This window comes from Triticum aestivum, chromosome 4B, assembly GCF_018294505.1.
Source record: "Triticum aestivum cultivar Chinese Spring chromosome 4B, IWGSC CS RefSeq v2.1, whole genome shotgun sequence".
Lineage (NCBI taxonomy): Eukaryota > Viridiplantae > Streptophyta > Magnoliopsida > Poales > Poaceae > Triticum > Triticum aestivum.
Window position 1 is genome coordinate 90,785,926 of NC_057804.1, and position 19,250 is coordinate 90,805,175.

The window sequence follows — 19,250 nt, forward strand, 5'->3', positions numbered from 1 at the left end:
AATACAGGTAGACAAAAGCGTACATCTACCACAAATAACACCCCCCCCCCCCCCCCCCCCCCCCCTCCCCCATGATGAAGCATGAGAGGGACATTTCAACCAAAAGTTATGAGATGCTGCCTCTAACAACCAATAGAAATGGACCTAGGTTTTAGGGTGCCACGCAAGGCGGACGCCAGGTACCAACCTGATTTTGCAGCAGGCAAATCAAACCTTCCAAATACAGATAGAACATTGCTTCCAAATTCCACTAAAGAAAAAGAACATTGCTTCCAGACAGATATGCGAATCATGCATCCATTTAAGGTTTTGGCAGTGCCAGTGCAGAATGTAAAAATTATTCGACGACTCTGCTGTTTCAGTCTCTTGCCCACCTTTACCATGCTTCTGAGTCTATCAAAAGATGCAGGCATACCTTACTGTTACTCTTGTCTATTTTGTTCATAAGTATTGACAGATTACAAAACTCCACATCCACATCCTTCGATGAGTTTCACATTTTGTCAAGTCAAACACTGCACAACCATATCTATTGGTAAGTTTTTCTTTCCCTTATGAGTAAGGACAATATCCATTACCCATGCTTACATCAAACTCAACAGAATGTCCATGGGCCGCATAAAATAAATTTTAAGGAAAACTATATTTGTACTGCAAAATTCTCCTCTGAGCTCATTAACCTCGAGCAGATAATCGTGGGTCATCTGCTGGCATCTGCTTCCTCCGGCGTAACTGTCAAAGTCACAGGTACATTGTTCGCCCTTTTAACAAGAACTTTAAATGGCACTCCAACCTTGTCGCCCATGATACCAATAATCTGCAATGTGTATTCTCTATTAACTTGTCTGCACAAATATCCCTCAAAAAGAAAAACTCCAGAAGCGCATGAACCATGTTAGACAACAGGCACCAGAGGCCACTATTCTAGCATCAGGCTTAATTCCATATCACGATGTAACATGACATAATTACTTCTTTCAAAATAAGGAATATTGCAAGTGATAGAAATTTAAGAAACCTCCACATAACCAGAGATTACCCTAGTTACCTCTTTGATCGTTTCCACTGGTTTACCATCAAATTCAGTGACTACGTCCCCAGGAGCAAATCCTGCACGTTCGGCTGGCGAGCCTGGTGTAACCTGGTAATCCACTAATCTAGTATCAGCAACTTAGCATGGCTTAACTATAATCAGAATAAATAATAAGTCAGAAACACAGGAGATATAAGAAAGAAAGGCATTGAACTGTGATAATTAGAATTGTACAACAAGTTTAATTCAAGCACACCACAAAGTCACAATTACAAGAAATAAATAATAGGTCAGAAAGAGCAGGAAATATATGAAAAAAAGCAATGAACTGTGACAAATAGAACTGTACAACAAATTTAATTTGAGCACAGCAGTCAGAAACTTAAGAGTGAGTCTTCTGGGCTGCAGAACGTCTCATCACGGCACAAGACGAATTATGAATAGCTTACCATTGGAACAAGCACACCTTTGCTTACATCTGGGAAAGAACTTGATCTTTCTTTAAGTTGCGCAATGACCATTGGATTAAGATCAAGCATCTTCAAACCAAGCCACAGGCGTACAACTCTCCTGCATTGCACAATAGAAAGTAATATCATGCTGGATTTCAGTTAAATTTGTGTAATACTGATGTTCATTCATCACTAATCGGGTTACTCGAGTGGTAGAACAAAACAAATAAGAGTTAGATAACTCGATTAATCGCATTTTTATCAAGTGACCTTTCAGTATCTCAATCTAAGTTACGCCTATAGTGGACTAAACCAGGACAAGTTACCATGTGACAAGTATGGGCGATAATTTGAATATGGTTTTGGCATCAAATAGTTGAGTTGTCACAAAATGATAAATAACGTGAACAGAAGATGATTCCCACATGAGTAAATTATAGTATAAGATATCTACAAAATAGGAAGCAAGTGTATCACTAGCATTGGCATATTGCAACAGAGACAAAAAGATTGGAGGTAATTGCATGGCCATGTATGTTCTCATACTTCGCTGTATCAGTGTGCACGCTTCATCTTGAACATTATACTTGGTGGTGGTATGCGTGTGGTAACATTTAAGTAATCCAAAAGAATCTACTTACAGAAGGTAAATGCAGACTGACTACCTATAAACTAACTTCTTGTATACAAAGCGGAAACACCATCATCATACGACTTTCACTTACCTCATACAATGCATGTTCTAACATCATTCCAAAAGTGTAGATAATAGCCTAAAGTTAAATAAAGAAATTTCGGAAGGCAAGGTGAAATACAAGACAGTGCAATAGTTAAATGCAACCTGAGTCATACAACTAAAGGCATACCCATTTTTCTTGAAGTGCTCCACTATTTTCACGACATAGTCAATCGGTACTGAAAAGCTCAAACCATCAGCATCCCTAAGTTTCATCACATTAACTCCAATGATCTCGCCATCGAGGTTCACAAGAGGACCTCCAGAGTTACCCTGCAGCATGCAAATGCGTCCACAGTTTGTCCTAGAGAAACTGAGACCGAACCAAAAGCACCAAGGAAACAAACCACATATGTTTGCATTACATATGTATGAGGCTACATTGGCAAAAACAAAATAGATGAACCAAGGAAAAACTTAAAAAACAAAAACAAAGGTTGCCCTGTTCTTCAATATTAGTCCAAGAAGAAAGCAGGTACACAAAATTTAATTCCGTAATAGTAGAAAGCAGGTAAAAATTAATCGATACTGACATCTATAGTCACCACCCGAGTGACAAATGGATCAGAATAGAAAGTTGAACGTTGCAACAGGAAGGTGCACAGTAGGTAAATAGCTTAAGCTGCTACTATCTTTTTTCAGATTTGCTACTGTAATTTCTAATGTTTTCCTCAAAACTGTTTGGTGCATGGTCCTCATTCTGATAGGGTGCAGTTAGGAATATCTTTCTCAATTCATGATTTTTAAAGCTATATTGTCCCAACACAAATTCAAATACATTTATACATTCAGTGATAGTGTTTCCAATCATTATTTTTTTCATATCTCCGCATGTTCACAGAAGAAGAAAAAAGAGTGTGATGGCTGGTAACAAGACCTAGTAAAATGACATAATAATTACCAAACAGATCAGAATATCCAAGTGCACGAAGGATGTGCGCTAAAATCATGTCCAGGAAGATGAGGTCAAAGGTCTTACGATATTGATGGCACAATCTGTTTGCAGATACTCCCTTCGTATTCCTCCAAGACCCAGATCACTACTTTTCCGGTCAACACAACTACAGGAAAATGGGGTGAAAGTGGAACATTGAAGTCAGCAAAATAAAGAGCAAGTTTGGGGATCAAAAGTGGACCAGTAATGTTAAAGATGGCCAGGGGATGAGATAAAACTAAAGCAAAAAAGGGTCAGTTTTAGGGAAATCTTAACCTTACAATGCCAGCTGTAACTGTATTCTGAAGAGAAAGTGGGCAGCCCAAAGCAACAACCCAGTCACCTGGTCGAAGCTTACATGAGGATCCAAGTCTTGCAGCTGGTAAAGGTGTCTTGGACTTGATCTTCAGAACAGCGATATCTGAGTGGTGGTCAAAATTGAGAACTACGCCTTCAAATTCACGACCATCTTGTAAACTCACACTAACCTGTTATAATTGACCCATTTTTAGGCAAGATTGAGGAAGCAAACAAATATCTATACTATTTAACTGGATGAACCAAGATGCTGGCACAACATTTTAGCAGCATAAGGAAGAGGATAGAAGTGTAAGTAAAAAATCTATCTTAAGCAGAGCTACGATGTGGTAATTTGTTAGGAAAAACACTGAATTGTATACTACTATGGCTTGGGTCAAATTTGACCCTATAAAATTCCAGAACTTCAACCTTGGTACTTAGGTTATAGACTACTGTCCATTTTTATAGGGTTATCGACTGTTATTTACTGTTCTAGTGTTCCATAACTTGAAAGAATGATAAAGGACCAAGGACAGTCCATTCATCAATGTATAATCAAGAGACATATTCTAACTTCAATTCTGTTATAATTGGTCACAACGCATCTGTCCTATTCTGTAAAGAAAGTGATGCGGCTAGAAACAATGAATATGAGTTGATTCAAAAGCTTCCACTTTGCGAGATTAGAGAAGTTTCTCATGTCAATTTTTCTTCTTCCGATGTACAGAATGAGAAAAAAAGGTGCTATGACTAACAATGATATGCAATTCATTTATGTGAATCTTTACCAATTACAAAGAGATGGTCTCACCTAACTGTGATGAAGGTAGAGAAGCATTGTTTATACTTTATACACATCAACCTCAACAGTCAACACCAACTGTCTATGGAGGTATAGACGTATAGTAAGTGATAGTAACCTCAATACTAGCATTCGAGATTTATCAAGCATCATAACCAACATATAATATACACATCTATACTGATAGCTCAACGCTGCTCCAAATTCAGAGATACTCTAAGAGTGAGGGGAAATGGCTCCCTTTATGAACAGTAAATTCTAAAGAAATACTTGGAATTATAAAAAGTCACACATATTTTGAGTCTTTGATAAGCCTGCAAATTTGTATAAAAAATGAATAGTTTTGCACGCTAATTTTTTCCAAGCCATAAAAAAGGAGACAAAACATTAGTACCACTAAATCGTTTTTTAATAGGGTGCGTAATTAATCCCCCCCCCCCCCCGGCCCCCCAAATAAAGTTTGTAAGCACATAAGAATACATTTACATCCATAAAGCATTTTGATTTATTATTTCCTTTACACCCAGGAACAGGTGCTCCAGGTTAGAGTTTTGACTTTCCAGTGTTTTAAGAACTTCAACAAGTCATATCCATGTATCATAATACTAGTTTCATTTGTCAATGATAAGCATTGTACAGTATTAGCAATGTCAGCCGTAATGGATAACACAAGATGAACACAAAAAGTACTGGTAGTGCCAAGTTACTAACCTTCCCCTTTAGACCTGGTTTTGTGCTTTGAAAATCTGTAACAAGATGGGCACATGTCAATATGGTCCCATCTGGATCTATTATAGTCCCTGATCCAAGGCTCTTCTCTCGCAACCATCCATTTTCTACAGAAATAATTGCACAAGTTTACAACATATAGCTAGTGAAACTGGTCATAAGTTTTAACAATTTCCGTTGCAGCTACATTCCCACCTTGCATACAAGAAATATTCACCACAGCAGGACCAACTGCAGCTGCGGCATTGGCAATTGAGTTTCTGCCTAGACATCCTGGGCAACATCTCGAATCATCAGAGTTTCCACCAGAGGCATGGTTGATCGGGTTTGTGGGTGGAACCGATGCAGATGCAAAAGAGTTTAGTATAGGGAAACCCCCTGTACACAAAAATTTGTATACAATGAGGCATTATTGGGGGAAACAAAGTGTAACACACACAGCATTTCTGTGACATATATGTGCTTACAAATAGTGTTCTAATGTCCAGATGCAGGCCTCCACCAAACTGGTCTCCAACTATGTTTATTAATATATAACATCATTGAATCCAGCTAAACTACTCGCCCAGAACAGTTGCAATCCATTAATAGCATTTACTACGTACTCTCAAGAAATCATCACGTAATAAGGTAGAAATGGAAAAGATATATGACCGCAGACAAAGAAGGGATTTACTGCCCTAAGACAACATATAAGAAAAGAAGCTAAACCGCAATCACATCATTTGAGAACAGTTGTGCCCCAAGACAGAATTCATTTTCCAAGAAATGTTCTTACACTTTTCCCAGCAAAGAACTTCAACAGTAAATTATTTTTTAGCAGAATACATAAATATGTTTTGCCATTTGAAATTCTACATTTGCAATTCTATATCGACACTCTACAAACAATACTACAAGTTGCGCTTGGATACTAATCACCTTAACCATCCATAAAATCTGAACGACTATAATTTTTTTGGAACTTTCCTTGCTATTGCTTACTGCGTTATGATTATATTCATTGCATTTAGAGCTAATTAATCATATATTTTGCTTTTTGCATTTCGTTTAGTTTTATGCATCAAAATTAAAACCTCTCAAACTCTGTCTCCACCTCCTCATATGTCTCCACCGCATAATGAACATCCCTTCCTCTGTCTCCTCAGCAGCAGACTTTAGTGCCAATTTGGGGAAACTAATAACCATCAGCAAGGATGATCTAGTGTCATTATTCCAACAAGTGTTCTGTGTTGCAAAAATAGCTAGCTTAAACTAATAGCCATTGGTAGTTGGCACCACAGTCCACAAAGCATTCGATATAGTACTACTGGTTACCAATAATCGCGAATTAATGACACCCTGTTCAAACATGCTAGGTGATAACCGTAAACTAGCCCAGGCAAGCAGATGACGCGACAGCAAACCGAACCTTGCCACGGCGCGAGGAGGGGGTTGCTGGAGATGAGCCCCGTGGCGGCGGTGGACAGGAGATGGCGGAGCGGCGCGGAGGCAGACACGGTGACGACCGTGGCGGATTCGCCGCGGTCGTGGAGGCGCCCGGCACCCGCTGCGGCGGCGCCGGCGGCGAGGAGCAGGGCGGCGCGGCGCGGGTTGCGGAACATTCTCGAGTGTGCGGGAGGATCGCTTTGGACTTGGGAGAAAAGAAAAAATATTGTGGGAGAAGAAATGTAGCGTGGTCTGTCTGCTCTAGGATGGTGGGCCGTACAGGTTGCCGTATCAGCTTGGGCTGGAAGCTGGAGGACTTTCTGCGCCGCTTAGGCCTCATTTGGTTTCAAAGAATTTCAGAGGAACTAGGAAATTGCCCGTGCGTTGCACCGGGAGCGTAATATTGCGTTGTCACGACAAAAAAAAGATATAGTGACATTTGATTAAAAGGTGTTGTGTGTAGTTTCTAACCATGTTGGTGTGTCCACCGCCTTCCTCAATCAAGCTATTTCGATTATTTCTCTCCTTGCATAGCGGGTCTCCTAGTCTAATCTATTTATCGACCAACCACCCTTGTCCCTGCTCCACCTATCCTTCTTAGAGAAAGTACAATAGTCCTATTCAGCAGGCTGCAACGGAGTCCACGTCAGCAAAAATCTGAGCTGGAGAGAAAAAAAGAAAGGAGAGAGAAGGAGCCAGCTCTTCGTGAAGCGCCGGGCTAAGATACAGAACACGAGAGCCTTCCGCCCGCTTGCAGCCCGATGCGAGCGCTAGCGCCGCCGCTTCCAATCCCGTGCGTCTCCCTTGCCTCGTGCGCTTCTCCTTCCACCTCCGCGCGCGAAATCCATCTTTCCCTCGCTCCAAATCGCTTGGTGCGCGCCAAATCGAAGCTCTAAAGTCTCCAGCTTCCCCCAAATCGCCACCACCCCAAACCCTAGAACAGCCGCCGGCGCTGCATCAAGGAGATGGGCCAGCAGTCCAAAAGGACGCGTGCGCCGGCGCCTCAGGTCGTCCCGCCGTCGCTGCCTCAATTCGTTCCGCCGTTGATGCCGCATCTCGTCCCGCCGTCGGCGCCACACCTCGTCCCGCCCCCGTCGGCGCCGCACCTCGTCCCGCCGCCGTCGGCGCCACACCTCGTCCCGCCGCCACGCCAGCCCGGACCAGGTGCCTCGATCCCCCCACGGCCACCAAAGGCAGCGGCGGCCTCTGCACCATGCTGGCTGCCCCAGACGCAAGGCCCTTTGTGGTACACGAATGTTGATGATCTGAATCCAGAAGCATGGTATGTGTTCTCCCCCTGTTTACTAGTACAGTCTTGCTATGATAGCCTTCTATTTGATACATTTGTTCACCTGTTTACACATATCTGGTTTAGTTAGTACTGTCATGCAATGCTAGCCTGCTATGTGATACATTTGTTTTTCTGTTTTTCTGAACTCTGAACATGCAGATGGTCTTTGTTGGTGTCAAACTGTCAAATATTTGCATGATATGCAGCTATGTGTTTCTGTATGATATGAATCCACATGTATATGATATGATGCTCAGTTGTTGTAATTTAAAAATGGTTATGACAGAAACAGAAAGCAAATAAGTGTATCCATCTTATTTGAAACTCTGAACATTTAGTCTCTCCTTGACGGCCTTTGTACTGTACTTAACTAGTAATAAGAAATCCTTTCTTATATTTCGGTAGATTAGAATACTGCCTAGTCAATCTTAAAAATTACAAATGAAATGTTCTTTGCTTAAATGTGATGTCTTTTTTTTTGTTAAACCCTGTTGTTATATGAAGTCGATTGTTTGATCATCTAGTGTTGTCTCGGTAGGGGAGTGGATTCTCACCCACCTGGTGGGTTCCTTGGTTTTTTTAAGAACATGCCAAGCCTTTCCCAAGCTGTGAGCAATGGGACTTCATCGCAACAAATCAAGAAAGGAGATGCCACCAATGGTGGCGAGTGTGCAAGGACTGAAAAGCGCTTGCTGTGGACAAAAGAGGAAGATCTTAGATTGGTAAGCTTTTTTTCCATGTTGGTCTCCATGTGTTACATTACTAGGAGAAGAATAAACCTCTTTTGGTAATATTGTAGGTTGGTGCTTGGTTGAATAATTCAAACGATCCAATCCAATCAAATTACAAGAAGAACGACCAATACTGGAACGAAGTTGCTGCTGTCTACAATAGTACCACTCCCAAAAACAGGGAAAGGCTAGTCAAGCAAGTGAAGGATCGCTTTGGGAGAATTAAGAAAAGGGTTGCATGGTTTTGTGGGAGTTACAAGGAAGCTAGTGCACTGTATGCTAGTGGTGAATCTGATGCAGATTTAAAGAAGAGGGCAATGCAAACTTATGAGGCAGATCACCCAGGAGACGGTCCATTTATGTTTGAGCATTGTTGGGTAGTTCTAAAAGAGCAACCAAAATGGGATGCATATTTGGAACGCCTAGAAGATGTGGAGCCGGACAAGAAGATGTAGTCAATAGTCAAATTACACTTAACTATAGTGTATTTCAGATAACCATGTAGAAGTGCAAAAAATCATGTAGTCAATAGTCAAATTACACTTAACTACAATGCATTCCAGATAACCATGTAGAAGTGCAAAAAATCATGTAGTCAATAGTCAAATTACACTTAACTACAGTGCATTCCAGATAACCATGCAACCATAATTATACACTCAGGACACTTGAGACATCTATATAATGCCCCATCTCAGGTTTAGACTCATCCACCCAAACCCATCTTCCTTCCCATACCTCTCATCTTCCTGCTCAGCCTACAAACCAATCTTCCTCACCCACCATGTCAGATTCATCATCATACTCAGATGACTCTGATGAACTAGCCCCATCCAAAATCATGGAAGAGTATGTTGCTGAGCAAACCGTCTTGGACTCCTTTGCCGAGCGACTCATGATGAAGATCAAGGCTAGGATTTCAGCTGGATCATCTCAGCGACAAAGTGGTCCAAGGAAGATCATTCGAAGGGATCATGGAGGTGCTCATGAACGTTTGGTGGAGGACTATTTTGCTGCTGATCCACTCTACGACGAGAGTATGTTTCGTACAAGATTTCGCATGAATAAACACCTCTTCCTACGCATTGTGAATGCCCTTGGTCAGTGGTCTCCCTATTTCACTTATAGGGCAGATTGTTCTGGCCGAATAGGCCTCTCACCATTGCAGAAGTGTACTGCAGCCATGCGCATGCTAGCGTATGGCACCCCTGCAGATGCCCTTGATGAGTACTTGAAGATTGGGAAGTCCACTGCATTAGAGTGTATGGACAAGTTTGCACGGGGTGTGATTGCGGTGTTTGACGGGGAATACTTGCGACGCCCCACAAGAGAGGATATTGAGCACTTGCTTCAGGTTAATGAGTCTCGTGGTTTTCCTGGAATGTTAGGAAGTATTGATTGCATGCACTGGTGATGGGATAAGTGTCCTTTAGCATGGAGGGGGCAATTCACCCGTGGTGATTATGGAGTGCCTACAATGATCCTAGAAGCCGTTGCTTCCCAGGACCTTCGTATTTGCCATGCTTTCTTTGGAATTGCTGGGTCAAACAATGACCTTAATGTGCTCAACCAGTCCCCACTGTTTTTTGATGCCTTGAAAGGAGAAGCCCCTCAAGTTCAGTTTTCAGTCAATGGAAATGAGTATAGCACGGGTTACTACCTTGCTGATGGTATATACCCAGAGTGGGCTGCCTTCATGAAGACCATACCACTTCCCCAAACAGATAAACATAAGTTATTTGCCAAGTACCAAGAAGGGGCAAGGAAAGATGTGGAGCGTGCTTTTGGGGTATTGCAGTCCCGCTTTACCATTGTTCGCCGGCCTGCACGACTATGGCAGAGAAAGAGTGTTGGAAGGATCATGCGAGCATGTGTGATTCTCCACAATATGATAGTCGAAGATGAGAGAGAGCAAGTTAACGTTCATATTGACTTGAATGAGATTCCAGGGGCTTCATTTGATCTACCCTCTGAAGTGAATGTTGGTGGTAATCTTTGTTTTGCTGATGTACTGCGTAGGAAAGCTACCATCCGTGCTCGTCCACAACATAACCAACTTAAAAATATTCTGGTCGAGCATATTTGGCATAGGGCTCAAAATAGGCATCACAATTAGTCACGGTGGGATATTGACATCTGCATGTTACTATTCTTTTTTCCTTCCTGTTAACGGAGGATCAACATTATATCTTACATACATTTTATTCCAGGACTATGCCGTGTCGTGGTGACTGCTGCATGTGCAACCTACTCGTATGCATTCTCTACTTACAGTTTAGTCTTTTATAGCTTGTTCATGTTCCTATTGGCAATGTACTTGATTTTACTGAACATGTATAGTTGTTGGATTACAGAAGTTATAGCCTATAATAGTGAATCATAATGCAACTCTTACTGTCATGAGCATGCCATCTTCATCTCATCATCATTTGCATTCATGCGGAAATATTTACCATATGCTTTGTTTCCATTTTTTCATACAGTGGCTGAAGATTGTTGACGCAGATGGATTTGTCGCTCCTTTCTATTGAAGTTCCAACTTATCATCGTCAAGATCAAAACTAATGGCTTATTTGCATTGTCTCTTGTTTGGTTAATGTTTTCTTAAAAAGACTGGTGTAATGTTTGAGTGTCGATGTCATGGTGTTATGCGCCATTAGTTTGTTGATCGTCGACGCCAAGATTAAAACTAACGGCTTGTTTGCCGGGCGTCTTATTTAGTTCTATGTTTGGTTAATGCTTCCTTGGAAAGACTCAAGCAATGTTCAACTGTTTTGTCATGGTGCTATGCGCAGCTGTTTCTTGCTTGTTTATTAATTAGTTTTCCTTGGTCTGTTCTATTGACATGAATGGAATATATGTATACATAATTATTGAAATTGCTTGAATATTGATCAGTTTCTTTTGGTATATCTGGTATATCCTATTGGCGTGAATGGTAGATATATGCTAATTGAAATGGCCACAAAGATGTTGTATGTATTGGATCACAACAGGTGCAAATATTAAATGTCCATGTCTTTATTAGGGTCAATCTTAAAGCCAACCTAAAAGCCAGCTTATTGTGTGGGAAGGCTTTATAGATGATGAGGCAGGGGCTTATAGCCAGCAGCAGACTGTGCTATTAACCATGCTCTTAGACGGCGTACTCATCCCATGTCGTCTTGGTTGCATTGGTTCTCGTTCCCACACCACCTTGTCTCATTATTTCCTTGCCCTCACATATCCTAGATCAATCGTAGCTCATCCTACCGTTCTACTAAATGACCGTCTGTTGCTACCAGGTAGCAAGAATGGTACCAATGAATCAAGTAGATGGTTAAATGACATAGATAAGTACTGTTACATGAAGTAAATCCTTTGAATAATTGAAGTGAGCAGTTGATTGAAGATTGCGACGAAATACACGATTCCCAAACAATAGGTTAAACATGAAGAATCTCTCTAAGACAATGTTCCTCATGTATGCACCGGGAGTATGCTTAGATTTCTTTCTGCGAACTAACATGTGGTTGCATGGTTTGGAGAACAATGGTATGCCCAGCCCATTAGACGTCCTAGACTTGGGCCAGTCTCTTGGACGTGCTCACAGGAATATGATGTGCGCGCGTGCGTTTATAAAGGTGAGTGCATGAGCGTCTGCATCTACAGTGTGTTCCAAAAAAAGTACACTTGGAGATTTTTTGTTGTTGTAATTTGAACTCTATTTTTTTTTATGATTTGAGTTTTTTTTGGCAACCAGGACGGCAAGGATCTGGACTTTCTTTCTAGAATGGATCTAGACTGTCATGGAGCACATGTGAAAGCACGTTTATGTCACAAGAAGCGTATCTTGATAGACATTCTTTGCTATATTTTTTTCTCAACACATTATCTCAACAATTCCTTCAAACTGTACTGATGTTCATTTTGCTGCTTCCCTCCCTTTGCCTCTCTTCGTATCGACGCAACTTCTCAGCATACTATGAACTTCCAAGAAACACTACTTGCGTATCAATTAGGAGAGAAACACACACAGTATTGATATACTCCCTCCGTTCCATAATGTAGTGCCTATAGATTTTCTGAGAAGTCAAACTTTACAAACTTTGACCAAGTTTGTAGAGAAAAATATTAAAGTCTACAATAGCAAAAATGTATAATGTGAAACTACATCTTATAATGAATCTACTGATATATGTTTCGCATTCTAGATGTAAATATTTTTCTTCACAAACTTGGTCAAAGTTTGTGATGCTTGACTTCTCAAAAAATCTATAGGCACTACATTATGAAACGGAGGGAGTATTAATTAGCAGAGCAGCGGCACCGTGGAGAGGAGCCCACGGTCGTGCTGCCCAAGGGCGCAGCGCCCACCTCCACGGGCACTGCTCTCGCCCCTGCTCACCTCCACGCCCGCCACGCCTCACGCATCGACCCATCGATGTGCACACCTCGATGCGCTCCGCCCAGGACATGCCAGGCAGCCGCTGCCCACATCCACACACGTTATTCAGCCGCTCCACACCTCCGCTCCCGCCGCGCTTCAAATGAAGGAACGTCACTACCCACCTCCAAGCCTGCTAAGCCACATTCGCCACTTGCCGGTATTGGTGGAACGTCGTGGGCGTTTGCGTGTGTGTGCATCAGTACCACCGAAGCAAGCATACAAGAGGGAGCATGCATCATCGAGAGCAAACACACACAACCGTTGTGCCATGGATGCAAATCTATGGCCGTGCACACTGAGCCACTGACAGAGGGACATAAGTGGATGGAAGTGCAGCCGGAGAGCACGTGGGGCTGCAAGAGCATCGTGGCACCAGTCGGGCGAGAAACCAGAGAGACCCCTTTGGTGAAGTAGGATGAACCAGCACTGGCGACGGTGAAGCAAGAAGGGGCGACATCGATTCAGTGGGTCGCCGGGATTGGCGGAACATCCTGGGTGGCGGCCATCGGTAGCGGGACCGAGGAGCTTGGAGCGGGCAGGCGTCGACTACGTTGCTGCATTAGTCATCACTCATCAGCGCTTCATCATGGCGACCTGCTCCGTCAACTACAACCGGCTTCGAGATTAAAGGCACCGCGACCACGGGAGACGAGATAGAAGGTGTGCCTTGCATTGCTCTTTGGAAGAGAAACCCCTCGCCGGAGCTGGAGGATAGATTGACATTCGGGGGTGGAGAGATGCAAGGAGAGGGGCGTGGCAGAGAGGGAGGCGGGTGAAGAGAGACGACAAGATTAGCGCATTGGCCGGAGAGAGGGGCGCGATGGAGGGTCCTGGTCACGGCCACCGATCGCCGAGGGCGTTGCCTGCTCTCGATGGGGGCGAGATAGACATAAGATGCGGGCGGCAGCGGAGAAAGAGAGATGCGCGCGCCTCTGGCAATTGACGATGCGGAGAGACAGCGATTGGCATGTGCTATTTTTACGGAGGGAATCGGATGTTGGGTCGGGTGGATTGATTTTTTTTTGCATGGGTTGGGGGGATTGATGGGCGGGGTGGTGGGAGTCGGACGAAGACGTATGACGGTTTAGGGGAGACGGAACGTTAAGTTTTTTTAGGTAGTGTAGAGATTCAATAAGATAGGATTCTTGTAGGAATTTTTTCTTTAGAGCCCTTTGGTTTCATAGGAGTGGATTCCTATTCCTACATAGAATTGGTTCTTATCCTTCACATTTCAAAGGAAAATAAATATGAGCCTATATTTAATGGAAAAAAATTCTGTGATGTGAATCAAGTGACATCTTTTTTTTCTGATTCTACTCATATCCTATGAGATACAAATCATCCCCCCACATTCTATAAGTTTCCTATTCTTATGATAATCCTATCCTATGAATCAAAGGAGGCTTTATGGTGTATTCGGTAGGGTGCAAGAAGGGTGCATGAGGGCGAAAGTGGAAAATCCTATTCGCCGCTCGCTGCGGCAAACTGTCGAGCGATCGCACAGAGCAGCGCAGCGAGCGACATGGGCCGGCCCACTTACACATAGTGCGTCCAACCGGTTTTGGGAACCTTCCAGAACGTTCCCTGAATCGGGTTTTTTCCTGTATCATTTTTTCTGGTTCTTTTAGCTTTCTTACTTTTTTTCCTTTTCTTTTTTTAGTTTCTGTTTCTTTTCTTTATGTTTTTTTAAATTTCACAACTTTGCAAAATTTGCTCGCAAATTTAAGAATAATGTTTGTTTTTTCAATTTTTGTACGTGAGTTTCAATAAATGTTCCTATTTTAAAATTGTCCATGTTTTCAAATTTTGTTTGCATTTGAAAAATGTTTAGGCATTTCAAAAAGTGTTCCAGCTTTCCAAATTTGTTCACAAATTTATAAAATGTTCATGTTTTCAAATTTAGTTCAACAATTGAAAAAATATTCATAAAATCCGTAAATTTTGTTTGGGAGTTTAAAAAAATATTCCCGTTCCAAAATTTGTTCGCAAATTTAAAAAATATTCATATTTTCAAGCTTTCTTTGAAGTTTCAAAAAATGTTCCATTTCCAAATATGTTTGCAAATTTTAAAAAAATGCTCATTCTTTCAAATTTTGTTCTGGAGTTTCAAAAAATGTTCACGTGCAAAAGTTGTTCGTGTTTCCAAATTTTGTTTTGAAATTTAAAAATTTGTTCTTGTTCAGTTTTTTGGGTAGTTCAAAAAATGTTTCTGTTCTTAAAAATATGTTCGCGTCTCCAAAATTCGTTTGTGTGTTGAAAAATGTTTGAGTTTTCTTAAAATTTGTAAAAAAAAATAACAATGTTCGCGTTTGATAAAACATTCATGTTTTGTTTTTGAAAAAGAAATTGTGTTCAAATTTTCAGAAATTAAAAAATGTTCCCATTTACAAATTTTGTTCAGGGTTGAAGTTTTTAAAAATTGTCCAAAAATTTATAAATGTTCCAGTTTTCAAATTTTGTTCACAATTTATAAAATGTTTGCACTCTTCAAAATATTCTCCATTTTGTTCGCGTTATTTAGAATATGTTTGGGTTTTATAAAAAAATGCCTTTGAAAAAAGCACTATTAGGTGATCTTCGGTTCGATCCCTCATTGGGACTTTAACTTTTGCAAATCTTTTACAGTTTTGCCGTTGTCGACAGTTTCTTTTGGAGTTGCACTGCTAATCTAATAGAACACCTGGTCTAGCGGAGTGGCTTTCACAACACGCTCAGCACTACCGAGGTGGAGGTTCGAATCCTAGCCCTCGCGCATTTCTTTTTCGTTGTTTTTCACCTCGCGGACGGCAAATGGGCCGGCCCAAGTGAGTCACCCCTGTGCGGCACGTCAACTCTTTGATGCACAAAAGTCACATAGGGGCTCCCGGCAAAAGTTCCCAATCCGATCCACTTTTGCTTATTTGGTAGGGGCTCCCGGCAAAAGTTCCCAATCCGATTCACTTTTGCTTATTTGGTAGGATGCATGGGCTCACCTGGACTATGCCCATCTGATACAAAAAAAGGGCCCTCAGCCATGTCCATCTCATGCACCCCAGAAAGGGTGCATACCCTCGTCCCCACCCACCAGACCACGTATAGATATGTTTAAATTTTTAAAAAATGTTCATAATTATAATTTTTAATAAAAATTAAAAAAATGTAATTTCAAATGTTGTTTTAATTTTTGAATAAGTTCATAATTTCAAAAAAATGAAAATGTTTAGTATTTCAAAATTTGTTTAAATTTTCAAAAAAGTGCAGAATTTCAAACAAAATTAAATTCTCAAAAAAGTTTAGAATTTCAAATTTTGTTCAAATTTTAAAAAAAATAGAATTTCAAATTTTGTTTAAATTTCAAAAAGTGTTTAGAATTTCATTTTTTTAATATTTCAATAAATGTTCATAATTTCAATTTTTTTTAAAAACGTTCAAAGTTTCAAATTTTCTTTACATTTTCAAAAAAGTTCAGAATTCTCAAAATATGTTTAAATTTTCAAAAAATGTGCAAAATTTCAAAAATTGTTTAAATTTTCAAGAATGTTTATAATATAAAATTTGTTTAAATTTTATATAAAATTAAGAATTTCGAAATATCTTCAATTTTTGTTCATGTTTTTTTACTTTTTGTTCACCATTCAAAAAATATTCACAATTCAAAATTGTTCAACATGTTTAAACACACGCTGCCAAACAAAGTCTCAGCTCAGCATGTCTCACCGCATACACCACTGCCAAACAACAGCAAATGTATGGACTCAGCATATATCAGAGGTGAACAACTAGGCTAGGTCCATACATGCTATCGAACACACCCTTAGCGTTCGCGGCGCTCGCGCGGGTCTCCTAGCGGGCCGGCTGAACAACCTCCTCTAAAAACGATCGTGGTACAAAAATACCTGCGGGACGCGGGATTCGAACCCACGCTCGAACGTACACGGCCGAAAGAAAATGGCGCAACAAACCCCTACACCAGGACCGCGTAGCTGTCTACAATCAAAAACCAAACTATTAAATACTTCTCCTAGTACAACATTAACACCAAAACCCCTAAAAACAACATTAACATAAATTATGTACCATATAATTCATTTAAAAAATAAAACATAAAAATGAAAAAGAAAATCATAGATTTGTAACGAAAGTTCAATTTTAAAAAATGTTCATGGAATTCAGAAAAAGATCATCAAATTATGAAAACAATACGAATTTGAAAAAAGTTAATCAATTATGAAAAAAGTTAATCAATTATGAAAAAAGTTCATCGAATTCGAAACAATGGTTCACAAATGTAAAAAAAGTTCATCGCTTTTGAAAAAAATCATCGAATTTGAAAAATGGTTCATTGATTCTGAATAATTAACAATTTGAAAGAAAATCATTTATTTTGAAACAAAAACCGTCGAATTTGAAAACTAGTTCATAGAATTTAAAAGAAAGTTCATTGGATTTGAAAAAAGTTCATCAAATTCAAATAAAAGTTCATCGAATTGAAGAAAAATTCATGCATTTTGAAAAGAAAATAAGTTCATCTGTTTGAAGGAAACTTTGCAAATTACAAAAAGAAAAAATAGACAGAAGAAAAAGAAAAGAAGAAATGAAAGAAAAAAGAGGCGGAAGAAGAAAATAGGAGAAACATCTATCTAATCATGTCATGGTGTTGTGGCCGTGTGGTTATGGCACCTCAGTGGATACTAAGAGGTCGCCGGATCGAATCCCAGTTTGATTCCCACTCGTGCAACCTTTTTTAGTTTTTTAGAAACATAAGAAGAAAATGATGGCCGGCCCAGGTTGCAGCGAAGGGGTGAGGGTTTAGGCGCCCGTTTGCTGAAATGTATTGTAGCGGGTGCCTACGGCGCTAAATAGAATGCCGTATTTTTTATTCATGTATATACTCCCTCCAACTGCAAGTATTTCGATATAGAGGCAATATAAATCAACGAGATACCAGGTCACTTCTAGCTTTTTTGGTGTTGATGACAAGTGACTCATTGCGTGTGCAACACTTGCCACAATGTACAACCTGAGAGTTTTGTCTTTTTTTAGATTCATTTAAAAAAACATTATATCTCTTGAATCGTGCGTTCGAATGATGAACAGTTTTCGCCGTTGTGCTTTTACGTTGAGATCTTCGAAACTAGATACCATGTTAATATTTTGGACTTTTAAAATAGAAGTCAGGAACCTTTTTAGTTTTTTTAGAAACATAAGAAGAAAATGATGGGCCGGCCCAGGTTGCAGCGAAGGGGTGAGGGTTTAGTCGCCCGTTTGCTGAAATGTATTGTAGCGGGTGCCTACAGCGCTAATAGAATGCAATATAAATCAACAAGATACCAGGTCACTTCTAGCTTTTTTGGTGTTGATGACAAGTGACTCATTGCGTGTGCAACACTTGCCACAATGTACAACCTGAGAGTTTTGTCTTTTTTTTAGATTCATTTAAAAAAAGATTATATCTCTTGAATCGTGCGTTCGAATGATGAATAGTTTTCGCCGTTGTGCTTTCACGTTGAGATCTTCGAAACTAGATACCATGTTAATATTTTGGACTTTTTAAATAGAAATCAGGAACCAAAAAATGAAAAATACAAAAACATAAAACCAAAGACCAAAGACCTGAGAGCACATTCTGTGCCTTTTCACTTTTTTAGAAAGCATAGTTGAGATCCACGCAAAAGCACAACCATGTTTTTCACTTTTTAAGAAGTTATGCTTCAAGCGCAATTGTGCTTTGTCACACGGTGTCCTATACGAGAGAAAAACAAGATTTTTGTTGTTGTTGAGAAAAAACAAGAAAATCCAAAAAAGAATAAACCCAAAAACATGTGCACAAAAATTATGCATTCGCGGGGTGCGCCGAGCGCGCGACACATGACGGCAATTGGGTTCACCACACGGCGCGTTAGAGCACTCCCCCGTGGTGTCCGTTGCGAGCCCCCCGCAATGGGTGTCCGTCACATAGTTGCTCGCATAAAAGCAGGCTGGCTAAGGCGGGATCTCCTCTATGTGATGCATTCTACGTCGTTTCGCACAGGGGGAGCCGTTCTATTGGATTGGCCCATTGACGCAAACTGTAGCTCTGTCTAGGTTACTGTAGTGACTCGGGCATTACCTTTTTTTTCTTGTTTTTCCATTCAGTTTTTAGAACTAAGTATTTTCTAAAAGTTTATGACTTTTAAATAACTATAGAAATTTTTTAAAATGCTAAAAAATAAAATTATTCTTAAATTTTCAAAAAACGTTCTCAAGTTTACAAAAATATTCACTGTTTTAGAAAAAATATTGAAAAATCAAAATATGTACATGTTTTTTCAAAAATATGTTCTCAATTTCTTTTAATAATTTTTTCGTGTTTTAAACATTTTTCAACACAATTGATTTTTATTTTGTTAAACGTGATTATTTTAAA

The 19,250-nt window shown here is 40.3% G+C and overlaps 2 protein-coding genes across 3 annotated transcripts; one reads left to right on the top strand and one right to left on the bottom strand.

Annotated features, from left to right (window-relative positions):
• Positions 1-394: 394 nt before the first annotated feature.
• On the bottom strand, positions 395-6,683 carry LOC123091208 (putative protease Do-like 14). Of its 2 annotated transcripts, none has more exons than XM_044512642.1 (9): positions 6,398-6,683; positions 5,182-5,364; positions 4,969-5,093; positions 3,432-3,643; positions 3,201-3,282; positions 2,352-2,494; positions 1,483-1,603; positions 1,049-1,152; positions 395-817 (listed from the first exon to the last, which is right to left on the bottom strand). In XM_044512642.1, exons 1-8 carry the CDS (start codon positions 6,588-6,590, stop codon positions 1,090-1,092), a joined length of 1,122 nt encoding a protein of 373 aa, XP_044368577.1. In that variant the 5' UTR covers positions 6,591-6,683; the 3' UTR covers positions 395-817; positions 1,049-1,089. The 2 variants fall into 2 exon arrangements, with proteins under 2 accessions (XP_044368577.1, XP_044368576.1); XM_044512641.1 differs by having other exon boundaries at positions 1,049-1,141; positions 6,398-6,682.
• A 463-nt stretch (positions 6,684-7,146) lies between these two features.
• On the top strand, positions 7,147-11,206 carry LOC123094532 (protein cappuccino). The gene is made up of 5 exons (XM_044516516.1): positions 7,147-7,696; positions 8,244-8,427; positions 8,505-10,557; positions 10,647-10,689; positions 10,920-11,206. Exons 1-3 carry the CDS (start codon positions 7,380-7,382, stop codon positions 8,889-8,891), a joined length of 888 nt encoding a protein of 295 aa, XP_044372451.1. The 5' UTR covers positions 7,147-7,379; the 3' UTR covers positions 8,892-10,557; positions 10,647-10,689; positions 10,920-11,206.
• Positions 11,207-19,250: the final 8,044 nt, after the last annotated feature.